The sequence below is a fragment of the Tyto alba genome, unplaced genomic scaffold (genome assembly GCF_018691265.1).
Source record: "Tyto alba isolate M040663 unplaced genomic scaffold, T.alba_DEE_v4.0 Super-Scaffold_42, whole genome shotgun sequence".
NCBI lineage: Eukaryota > Metazoa > Chordata > Aves > Strigiformes > Tytonidae > Tyto > Tyto alba.
Genome location: NW_024881318.1, coordinates 37,754,877 through 37,767,343, shown reverse-complemented (window position 1 = coordinate 37,767,343; position 12,467 = coordinate 37,754,877). Strand labels below are relative to the sequence as shown.

Genomic DNA, 12,467 nt, shown 5'->3' with positions numbered 1-12,467 from the left:
TTCTTACAAGATTTGTTACTTTAGCACTGGGAGATTGTCAGATATCTGTAGTGAATGAGTCTGAGAGCCCTTGAATTCATCCCACTACTTTAAAGAGTGCAACTGATGTCCCTAAATGAAAAGCATAATTTGTGGTAGATGTGCTGTATTACCTGAATGAAAACAGAAACCTCATGTATATCGATTCGATCTCTGATGGACTGACTTTTCCAATGTCTGTATAAGTAATCTGTATTAATTATGCATCTAGTGTTTGTATAAGGTGAGATGAATTGAAGTCAGTATGTCCAATTGTATATTTATTTCTGTATTCTGAACTGATATTATTTTCTCTTACATTAGGATCAACTGCTTTTGATGGAAAAGAGGTGCCCAGTGTCTTTGGAGGGAAGTTCCACAACACCAAATTCAGTCAAAAACATGTATGAGAAAACTATCACAATTGCAAAAGGCAATTCAAGTCTAGGTAAGGTAGCTAACATTTTTTATAACCTGTTCAGGAACGTGGTTTTCTGTTTTTCTCATGTTTTCTGTTTTATTTGTAAAGACTAAAGATTTTCCTTCTGTGGGGAGAGCATAACAGGATATTCATTCTTTGCTGCTCTTGCCCTGTTTGGCTCTGATGTCAGTGGATCCATTTGCGGTTGCTGTGAACACAAAAGTAAAGTGTCCAGTTTCACTGAGAATTTTTTTTTTCCCCCATAAAGGAGTTTAGTCATTCCTGAATATCTATATCTATACATTTCAATATCTATACATTTATATAATATAGTGGAAAAACAAGATATAGACAAGGGATGCTGTAGAAGAACAGTTTGGTCAAAAAGCTACAGACTAGACTTTCAAATGTGTGTGAATAGAAAGTTATCTGGCTTTCTTAGGGCTGTCAAAAAGGGTCTAAACAAGCTGTTCATGTCCTTACTGTGCATTAGTACTTGTATCTTAAGTTCATCAGTATTTCTGAAAATCAGATTGATACATTTAATAGGTAGCATTTTTAGCTCAATGATACTACAGTTTTGTAGAGAATTTCAGAGTTTTGAATATCTGCAATCTACAACTCACTGAGCATACTGACTAGAGGCATGTTTTGGAGCAAACAGGAACAACTGATGGAAATGTTTCTCAGTGTCCTCTCCTGGTCTGTGGTGCAGCTCTGAGCAGTGTGAAGGGGAACACGGGGATAGCACACTCCTAGGCCAGTTGTGAGAACCAGCGCATGGGAGACGGTAATGGGAAACAGTGGTGCTCCCCTCCCATTTGTGGCCAGTGTGTTAATTTGCTTTGGTTTAGGGCCCTGGTGCTGTTTCTTCCAGCCAACTGCACATCCTTAAAGACTCACTTGGTTTTGTTTGTAGGGTAAGAGTTTGTGCTGGCTGTTTGCCGTGACTCCACAAGTGCTTTAAGATTGGTTATCCACGGAAAGCACACTGAAAGCAGCCCACGGGCCCCTTGTTCATAAACAGCCACCACTGGGGTCTCCCTTGCTGTGCAGAAGTGGGTGGGGCAATGTGATGCTGTAATTCAGTGGGTGCTTCTGCCTGGAATAAATTTACATCAGCTATAGCTGGGTGCTCAGTCTGTCCCATATCACCACCTCCTTTCTGATACAGCTAGCCTCCAAACTGGATTGGGAACCAGTCTGGTTTAAAATCAGCCTCCCCAAAATATAAAACTGTAGGCAAGGCTGATGTGGGTACAGAATTTGATTTTTACTGTTATGAGGTGATTGGGTAAGTCCTGCCTTTTCTGGCCTCATTGCCAGGCTGTAAAAAAGTGCAGGTCACTGTGCAGTTCCAGGCATCTGGATTTTGTTAAGAAACCTTTGTTTCTGATAACCTCTTAACTCAGTGGGACAGTGTTTCTCATGTATGTCTATGAGTATTTTAAGTGCAGTGAACATACAAAGTAAATTTCATGTCAAGTGTAATACAGCATTAAAATACAAATGTGGGGCGGGGTGCACATTGGCAGACTACATTCATGAAAAGTGAGACTGGCCTCTCATATATGCATACTATGAATGTGAATAGTGTTTTCTCCTGGCTTTTGACTGTAGTCTTTTACTTCCAGTCTGTGTGTGCTCTGGCCTGGGAAGCTGCCTGGGCACAGTCACCAATTTACACACATGGCTGCACTGCTTTTAACTTTCATTTTTACAAAAGGAGCTAGCTCAAGAGCCGTAAATGATGTTGAAAGCTGCAGCTGCATCAATTGTTTCAGTTGAGAACTGGCACTTCTTTTTTCTTTTTAAATGTTGTCACCCATAACTTGCAACAGCTCTTCAAATCTGGCCACAGCTGGAGCTCTAACCTTTTGATGGTGAATTTTAAAAGGTAAGAGGACAGAGCACCCACATGCAAGAAGAGCTGAAAAGCCATTGTCCTGTGTGATTCATCTGGCAACTTGACAGTGGCATTTGCATTTTTAACCTGAAACTGTAGCTGTCCAAAGTGTGACATCAGCCTTTCAGATCTGTTGTAATGAGGATGTCAGCATAGAAACCGGGGATGAAGTTTTTCTAAAGTGCTATTACACTAGCCTCATTAATACTGTTGTTTGTTACTGGCTTAACCAAGAAGAAAAGTTAGGTTCAGAATTTCAGACCACATTTCAGCTGTTTCCTTGGCGGACTGCTGTTTTGTGCACACTGCCTGTATTCTGGTGGAGACCACTCTGTTGCAGAGTTCTGTTTACGTTCAGATCTGACTGAGTAACCTGTATGAGAAGATCTGTCAAGAGGTGGTGGTTGGAAGGAGTATGTGAATGTAAACACTGTGGCATCCACCCCAGGATGGCATCTGTAAATGCCATCTGTGATGTGCTCAGCATTTTAATGTTACTAATATGAGGGGAAGGTGACAGGCAGTTTACCTCTTCTTTTTCTAATAGCAAGGCAATAAATCAGTGGCATTTGCATGTCTGTATCACAAGTCTGATACACCCATGTTTAAATTACATCTGAACAGAGCTGACATCATTACCTGGCAAATCATAAATACAAATCTCCAGTTAATGATAACACCGTATTCTTTCATCAGTTTAATATAAAGTGCCATCATGAAGATGGATTTTGTAGTTTTTCCAAAAGATGAACCTTGATTTCCACATACCAAGCTAGAGAGGTATTTGTATTCCTGTGTCTGAGAAATTTATTTGTCAGTTCCTTACCAATCAGGGCCACCTTTTCATGTTTTAGACAGCTGTGTTGATCTCAACTAAAGTGGGTGTGAGAAACCAACGCTAGTAAGAGATTTTTATTTTCTAGAAGAAGTCCTAAAAAGCACAAATTAATATCTGGATTAGTGTTGTTCTTTAAACGGTTACAGTATTTTATTTTTGTCTCTGAGAATGATATATAGACATATGTTTGTATGGTTGGCTGAGTCTGGGTAGCCTGGGGCTTATAGCTGCCTTCTAAACTCTGTTCAGCCAGTGTATCTCTCAGGGTCTAAGGTCCCAGGGTAAAGTTTTCAGTCTTTGTCTTCTGTAGCCATGTTTGTAAATAAATTATTAGAATTTTTTCATAGTCATTATCCTTGGAGGTTTTGCTCTGAACGTCTATCATCTTCCACTCACAGTCTGGATAAGGTAAGGGCTTGCAGACACACAACTGCACTCCAACTGCTCACTAGACTGATGTTTACACGCAAACTAGGAGAACACATAGTCAGGTAGTCACTGCCTCCTTCTCCAGTAGATACTCCTCTATAAGGTGCTCTTACTTCAGTGACTTCATCTTGTTAGTAAAGGAAATCTTACATGTTAGTGTACAAAAAATAATAAAACCAAGTTTGGCAGTATTAAGAAGAATGTTCTGGTCCTTCAGCTGTCTTTCCTTTGCTTTAGTGTAGAACAGTTTTTTCTGCAACTGTTGTAAGTGTTGATTTCATGAGCACCAACTGCCCTGAAAATAACAGTGACAACTCATGCATGTAAGAACAGTCACAAAGACGTGTGAAGCCCAGCACCACAAGTCCCCATGGGGGAGGAGGAGGAAGAGCACTGCTGTCTCATTTCTCATTAGTGAAAAGAAAGTGGAGTTAAATGGTGTGAATAAGCCCTGAGAAGTAGTGTCCTGCTGTGCCACAGGTGGGATAACTCAAGCAGGTGGGTTTAACTCAAGTAGTGGAATGCATCCATCAGTAGTGTGCAGGCTCTCACAGAAGCAGGAATGCTCTTTTTGGTCTAAGCAATGGCTCACCTGGGAGAGCAGGAAGACAGCCACTATCTCAGTGGGATCCAATTCAGGCTTTCTGTTGAAAGTAACTGTGTGGTTGTATTGGCCCTGTGCTCCTAATTATCTGTTTAACCATTGCACCTCCTTTCTAAAGAGAACCATCATAGACTTAACTGAAATGCTGTGTGTAAACTCAGTGAAGCATTGAGAAGAGTGGTAAATTTGACTGTTTTAGAAGCAATTTGATTATCTTTTTTGTTTATTTTCTGCTTAAATTTTCCACTGACTTAGTTTTTTTATATTGAGCCTGGTATGTGAAATGACACAAGGTAGAATAAAAATACTGTGATTGTGATTTGTAACTGCTGTCTCCAGTTGGAAAGAGGGAAATGCAAGGGAGAATAAGAGCAACGTTTATCAGCTTGCTGACAGTGGCAGGTCAGCTAGCTGGCTTTTACCTTCCCTGCCCCAGGTAACATTTATTTGGCACTCAGAGCTGAGGCTCAAAGATGTTAAAACTGTTTCATGTGGTTTTATTCACTATAGGGATGACAGTAAGTTCCAATAAAGATGGCTCAGGAATGGTAGTCCGCAGTGTCATCCATGGAGGCTCAATAAGTCGTGATGGACGGATTGGTGTGGGGGACTGCATCCTGTCCATTAATGAAGAATCAACCACTAACTTAACCAATGCACAAGCCCGGGCTATGCTAAGGAGGCATTCGCTCATTGGACCAGATATAAAGTAGGTAAAGCTAGATGATGAATTGTTGTGGGAAAAGGCTAATAATAAAAATTTGGTTATTTATGCAAATATTCTAAATGAAAATTTTGTTTGTTTTTACAACATTAATTTACCTGTAAGTTACAGCTTCAGATGGATAATTCACCTTCAGATTACAGCTCCGTAGGTTTGTAAAATAAAATTACTTGTGTGAGAGGCTTTGGATGTTCTTAGAAAAGTTATTACTGTTATTAGTAATCATCATCATTACTACCCTGCCTGGTTTTATTGAAGGAATGGGATTAGTCAGAGCTTTGCATGCACAGTATGACTCTTCTAAAGAAAGTAATGATTTCCTTGAGGTGTTTGTGTTTCTCAAAGGTTGACTGTTCTGGACATTGCACAAGTGATTTAATTTGATGCAAATCTTTGTAATGGATTTTGATTTTAACTGCCAGACAGAAAGTATGACACATGATGTTAATGCAGAAAAGTAATACTTAAAACATATTCAGTACATCTGTGACAAACAGCAGAAACAGTCTGTTTTGTGAAGTCACTTCCAAATTTTTATTAGTACACATGAAAGAGCTCTTGCTCTGGTGCATAAGTATCCCAAGAGGGAATACTACTTTAAATTTGCAGTAATTAGTGTAAGTTTTGAAAAATCCTCTTGCTTTATGAGAAAGTTTCTTCTTCTCAAGTTCACTCCATTTACAGAATTTTAACCTTCCCTTAAAGTATGATTCTTTCTAGATGTAGTGGTTGTGGAGTTAACTTTGCCTATGGGCACCATCTAGAACTGAGATTGTTCCTAAGCTTGTGGATGGTGCTCTAGACACAGCAGTGCTGGGTTTACAGTTCCAAAAACCTAGTAGCTGTTTCTCTCAAACCCATGGTGACATGGATTGGGTCAGATCTGCAAATGGGATTAGTGGAGCTGTTCATAATAGAAGCCTCTACTTATTTAAGAGGATGGCATTGACAAGGATCAGTTCACTCCCTGTATGGTTGCAGGTAATTGTGTGGTTTCTGTCAGTCCAAAATGGACTGCAGGTCATTCCATTGTTCCCTGCAAGTATTCTAACTTTGAAGAGACCTGGCATTTTGTGAACAGGTAGGCAAAGTATCTTCACTGTAAGTGGTAGGTTTAATTGTCTACCCTGTAGCTGTTATACATTCAGGATTATGATTTAATGCAAGATTGTTTAAATAATGGATATGCTCATATAATGAATTCCATTATTGTCAATGCTGTCATGAATATGAGTCAGTGTTGATTAAATGTGACATTGATTATTATTGTAGGCTTTCAATCTGTATTATAATTCCAACTGCTCCAACTGAAATCAGTTGGTATGTGCGCATGCGTGTGTGTGTATGTCTGCTTAGATACACAAATGCTGCAACACCATTCTTCTGTGAGGAGTCTTTTATTAGTGCTGTAGTTATGTGATCAAACACAGATGTGTTCAGTATTTGTGCTTATCTTTTATAGCTGCTGCATTTTATACTATGTGACTATAAGTTTTGTTTGTATCTTAGTCTTTTGCAGATATGTTGGAAATACCAAATCTTGTTTTAGACATGAATATTCAGATTTTTCAGAAGAAAGTGCACCGCCTTTCTGAAAGATCTCACAGAAAAGGGACAGTTGCTATTTGTATTCTTACTTAAGATTTTTGTCTTTCATTTTATACGTTCTTTGGTGAATATCCAAGTTAAGGGTTTAAAGTGAAGCAGGCTTCTGTGCTTCAGAGAATCGAGAGACCAGATCATTCAGTAGCTTCTAAAGGAGTCTTATAAGAAAGAGGACAATATTTTGGGGCCTATGTAGTTTTGATACAAAACTATTCAGCATAATTAAACTTTTCTGTAATTTTTACTTTCAGAAGCAGTACAGGATCCCAAAAAAATATGATACAAACATGTGGGCATCATCCCAAATCAGAAATCTGTCAATATGGAGCGTTATCTCCTGGTAGTTCTTCCTGTTTGCTGAGAGGGATACACAGCTATATAAATGTCATTTCAGAGCCATTCTGGTGCACCTCCATGCAGGATTTGTAATTTAGGGGTCAGCATTTAAAATAAGCAAGTTGAAACTCTGGTATCTTCCTCAAGAAACTAGGGTGCAGAAGGACTCAGGTGTGGCCATCTAGATATCGTTTCTCTTTATCCATATGGGGCTGCAAAGTTGGCACTTTAATTTTTAGACTGAGCTTTTTTTGGGTAGCAGGGTGCCCCAAAAACTGATAAAGCAGAAGTATTTTAATTTCAAAGCTGCATTTCAGTGGCAAACATCATTTGCTGATAAAATGTAAAGCTGTTCTTATTTGCCACATAAAGGCTTTGTTTTATTTTATTAAAGGAAATGTGATTTCAAGTACTTTAAGAATCAACAGTCTGAGTTTCAGACCTAGGCATTTAATTTTTTCCCCCTTTATGTGTGGAAAACCAGATGTATGGCCTAACCAGAATGCATTCTATTTCACTTCTCCCTTCACCTTGCCAGGAGCTCTTATATTTCTGTTATAATAGCCAGGGTATTGCGCTCAGCAGCAGCTGCTTTTAACATCTGTTAGATTAATTACAGAGCTGAATCAGAATTCACCTGACTAAAGTGTGGGGATGAATTCCTGATCAAGAAATAAAAGATAGATTGCAATTCCATTTTCCGTGCTCGTTAATAATTGCTGCTATAGACAATAATAAAGAGCAGATGCTTTCTGGGAGAGTTGTAGGTGAAGCGTAGGTGGAACAGGGGAAAAAAAAATATAAAAGAAAAAGGAGAAAGAAAAAAAAAAAGCAGCTCTCACTTTTAGCTATATAAGTATGCCTCTTGCATTCAGCATGAGACATTGACATTTTTAACACCATTGTAAAAAGATGCTGCATCGTATGCTTCACATTCTAGATCTTCTCCAGCACCTGCTGATGATCAGGCCCTCTGTTATGTGTGAGTATTGGCGATTCAGAAACTCATTATGGCTCTGTGTTGCAATGTGTCTGTAAAATCATTCCATGCTTTTATGACATCCATAGTAATGTCAGGGATATATCCAGATATAGGTACATGTTCTCTCTCCCTGTGTGTATGTGCATGCACATGTGGCTGCACATGTGGATGTTTGTATATATGTATTTTAAAAAAAAAAAATATTGTGAGTGTGTCTGTATATGTATATGGCTTTAAACTTGAGTATTAGAGCATCCTTCCTAAGACTGGAATGAAGACAGCTGTATGCTAAAAAGCTATTTCTAATATTTAAAAATTTCATCTATGACAGCCACCCCAGATGTGCTCAGAGCACGTGTGTGTGCATGTGTGTGTGTGTACAGACTTCACTGCTAGATTTGACATGAGTATGATGTACTGATATCTGGATTAATCTCAGTGTCATATTTTCTGTGGCACTTACATTTTACTTCATTCATGTATAAAAAGATTTAAATTAGACCTTAAGTGTTAATGACAGTAATTTGTCCTGAACATTTTCCATACTTTGTTACTCGGTTTGTTGGTGTTTCAAGGTTTTGTGTGGCTGTTCAGTCAAGCATGTGATAAATGTTCCTCTGTACTGCATGCGGTGTTGTTTTTACTGTTTTTACAAGATATTTTCATATGTACACCCTTCGGTGTTTCCATCGTCACTGCTTTCATTGCTAGTGCATATCTCTGGGGGGAGGAGGGTGGTTGTAGCTCTCAAGAAAGGAAACCAGAACACTTTCTCCTCCAAGCTATACAGCTGTGAAAGAGGGGAAATGATTAAGACCTGCAAAGACTTTCCCTTTAAACTGTTGAACTTTTAACTTCTTCTGCAGATAAATGCAACATGGCAGTAGAGCAGTCATTTACTTGTTTCCTGTTTTCTGTGTCTTCATCCCTGTTTCCTGACACTTCTTTCTCTTACTGTCTTCCTTGTGACCATATTAAGGTGATTATCAGTCCCTTTTGCAGATGAACCTTTCAAGTGCCTGGGTGGATTTTTACTTCCACTTTACAGCACAAGGGTCAACAGAGTTGACCAGAAGAGCCCAACACCCTTCTTGTTCTAGGCCTCTCATCATCCCAGTCACAAGCTGAGCTGTTCGGGATGATGCTGGATGTCTTCAGGCCTCACTGTGACCTCCAAGAAGTGAGCTACAGTAGCAATCCAGCAAGTGATGGATTTGATTAACTGCGGGGTGTCTGCCCATGAAGTACTAAACAGGGGGGAAACTCCTGCCAGATATAAATCCAAGGTCTTTAGTACAATCTGACCTTGCTCTGTGTGTGTCACAGAAGGCAGGAGCAGGACAGACAGCCATTTAGCAAATACAACTTTCTGGTATACATATGGCCTAGAACTCTAATTTACAGCAGAGCTAGGTTTTTGTATAACTTTTAATTTCAATAATAATGTGCAAAGGAGAGAGAGGGGCGGGGGACAGTCACATCAGTAATACAATTCAGCTAATAAGAGCAGCTAGGGAAGCCCTTACAGTTAACTGGACTTTGGAAATCATTAGCAAGAAGAAACAAAGGCAAACTCCTACACAGAATATACCTTTTCATGCATTTTATCCATGTTACTTATTTTTCTTTTATATGCTATTTTTTGCAAAATGCAAGTGTTCAAGTTTATATTTATGCAGTATCTGAAGCCTTATTGTCATTTAATTGTAGATAAGAATGAACAGTTAAAAACATAATGGAAGTTCCTTTGAATGCTTAAAATTAAGCAATTAGAACTGGAGGTAAGCACTAGAATAGAAATAATGTAATTTTCCAAAGAGCCAAAATGTAACATCTCCCAGTGACACTATCTAAATTTGACTCCATCTGTGGAAATCGATTATGTAATTCAGTTGCTCACTTTTAAATGTATTTTTTAAAATAGTGGAGTGAACCTCTTTTCTTCTCAGTTACTGTGCTGTGCGCAGAAAGGGAAACCCGCCTACCTAAGAGAGCTTTTGGGAGATGTTTGTAAGTAGCATATAAGGCTGTTTGAGGGCATCCTTTGAGCCATACCTTTTGAATGTCCCATATAACGAAGAACAGCAGGGTGTCACAGAAGTTGGAGTGCATATGGTTTGCCTCCCTCTTAGCTGATCTGTAACACTGATGTTGCACAGAGGTATGAGGTAAGGGCTACTACTGCCCTTGGGACCCTGCATAATTGTTTGCCAGGTGCTCCTTGCACAGAAGGACTGGACAAGAGTTGAAAGATTTTGGGCATTCTACTACCAGTGATCACACTCTACTGTCTACGTCCAGGCTGAATCTGGAAATATCTGTTCATTTTTAGGAGCCTGCCATTCTCCTTTCCATACGTGGAACACTAGCTTCCAGCTGCAGTTTAACATAAAGGAGATTCTCCAAGCCTTCTAGCCAGTGGAAATGTTGCTTGCAATTCTGGTTTCTGTACTGCAGCTTCTTTCAAGGGAAAATATATTATTTCCTACTTATTTTTATAGGATGAAAATTGATGAATTTGATTGGAATGAAACTGGTGAATGTAACTGGATGAATGATATGTTTTCTTTCATTGAAATGCAGATTTCACATCTCATATTTTTGTAGAGGCGAGGTGTTCATTTGGACTTACTGGGTGGTTCTTCTGCAGCAGCATTTTCCCTGTGAAAGTTTTGTGACCGTAATGCTAAAATTTCACTATAGTTCAATTCATTTAGAGTTGGAGATGGCTAAGATGTAGTAGTGATTCTTTTCAAAAACTCTTTTCCCTCTTGCTTCTATCCATTTCACTGCTAGGGCTTTGCAGAATAACTGCTGCATGTGTTCTGTGTTTCTCAGCACTAGACTGCCAACAGGAAAGAGTCAGTGACTTTCTGCTGAGTGCTTCTTCCCTAGTGTATGTTAACTCCCCAGCACTTCAACATGAAAGCACTTTGTGTCAAGCACATAACACTTGTGTGTTTGAAAAAAGGCCAAAGCAGAAGAGGAAGATTTCAGGAAGAGAGAAAGCTGGTGATAATATGGATGATTTAGAAATTAGGTTTTTTTAAAAGAACTGGATGGTTCCTCCAGTTCAGCACTCCAGGCACCTCCTTAATGACCATCTTCTGCACTTTTCTAGATACGGTAGATGTGAGAGGAGATAGAGAACATGTTTGGGCACAGATAAAGAAGACAGATATAGATGGTCCTTATGATAATTTTGGTAGAGTGTTTTGGATGGACAGCATTAGTCACACAAAAGTTTACTTGCTCTGCCTTCTGCTGCTTGCTATATTCATCAGAAAACTAATGAGAGAGGGAATCAGTGGTAGTCAGGGAGTAATGGGCAGAAGGGGACTCCAATCAGGGAGTGACAGACGTGAGAGGGGCCCCAGGTGAGAGACTTGGAGCTGAAGGAGTCTCTTCTCAGCAGCTTACACATCCTTGTGAAGTGGTCAAGATGTTTTTTTTCTCCCCTTGTCTGTCCTGTGGGGAAATGTGTTCATATTTCTTTTAACCATATAATGGATGGGAGCACAGTATTTTTTTTTTTGTGTTCTTTTTCATTAAGCTTATTTCTTGACAGACTTGGATCTGATAGCTAAGTTGCTTATCGAACAACTTACAGGTTTTTAAGGAGAGAAAGCATCATTAAAGGAGGGCCATCTAAGTAGCCCTGTTTAGATCACGGTGTCCTTTTGCCTGTAGAGGAAAGTTTTCTAAGAAATATTCTTCTTACCTTAATCTTTTTTCTTTCTTGTTGTTTTCCCCTCCCCAGTCTGTTGGGCCATTTCTCTTTCTGGCATTCAAACATGATCAGGTTACACCCAGACTTCAGGAGTCTGCATGTCATTTGGCTGGTGAAACATGACTGACTGTCCCAAGCTGGCTGGAAGTGCATCTGAAGGGGTGAAGGAAGGAACTGAGCAGGGGATTTCTCCTTGTGATATAGGTGGTGTGTTGTAACACATTAGTATTTCTAAAATCCTGCACTATTTTTCACCAAAAGCATAGAAACGTAAAACACATACAAAACCACCCAGGAAAACACAAAATCTTCTGTATGCTAATTTACAGAAACATTTTCAGCCAGTATTTAGGATGGTAATGGTGCTTCATGCCTCACAGGTCCTTCAGTGTTTGTCATTCCACGAGGAATCTGTTTTGACTGAAGCAGGATTGTCGCTCTTACACCCTTCTTGCTGTTCAGATGCCATTTACTTAAAATGGAGTGGCCAGCCATCAGAAAATTATGTGCTGTTCAGCTACTAACTTGACCATAAATGTGTATTTGCTGCAAAGTCACAAAGGGTTCATGTAACTCCTTATTCCCAACATACCGGCATTGTGCCTCTGGTGTCAATGACTATATGAAGTAGTCTTGCGTGACTTCCTCATATCTGTTCCTCACACCCACCAAGGATAGGGCCTGCAGTCCTCATGCTACTTTAATCATGTCCCATTTTATTGCAGTATTACATATGTACCAGCAGAAAATTTAGATGAGTACAGTGCCAGTTTGGGACAACAGACAGAGGGAGCTGTGCCACTTGAACTTTTTCCTACACATGCTGTCAGGTGAGTCAAAACACTTACTGTTTTCTCCCATAGGGCTGTCAGAG

General features: G+C 39.5%; 1 protein-coding gene across 19 annotated transcripts in view; it reads left to right on the top strand.

Moving 5' to 3' along the window:
* The window catches only part of MPDZ (multiple PDZ domain crumbs cell polarity complex component), a 98,679-nt gene that overhangs the window by 52,587 nt on the left and 33,625 nt on the right, over positions 1-12,467 (top strand). For 14 of the 19 annotated variants that reach the window (XM_042804522.1, XM_042804521.1, XM_042804518.1 and 11 more), the window contains 4 exons: positions 343-466; positions 4,727-4,925; positions 7,822-7,863; positions 12,319-12,423. In XM_042804522.1, coding sequence (XP_042660456.1) covers positions 343-466; positions 4,727-4,925; positions 7,822-7,863; positions 12,319-12,423 — 470 coding nt within the window. The remainder of the gene's footprint in view (positions 1-342; positions 467-4,726; positions 4,926-7,821; positions 7,864-12,318; positions 12,424-12,467) is intronic. The other 5 variants (XM_042804520.1, XM_042804519.1, XM_042804530.1 and 2 more) reach the window with 1 other exon arrangement.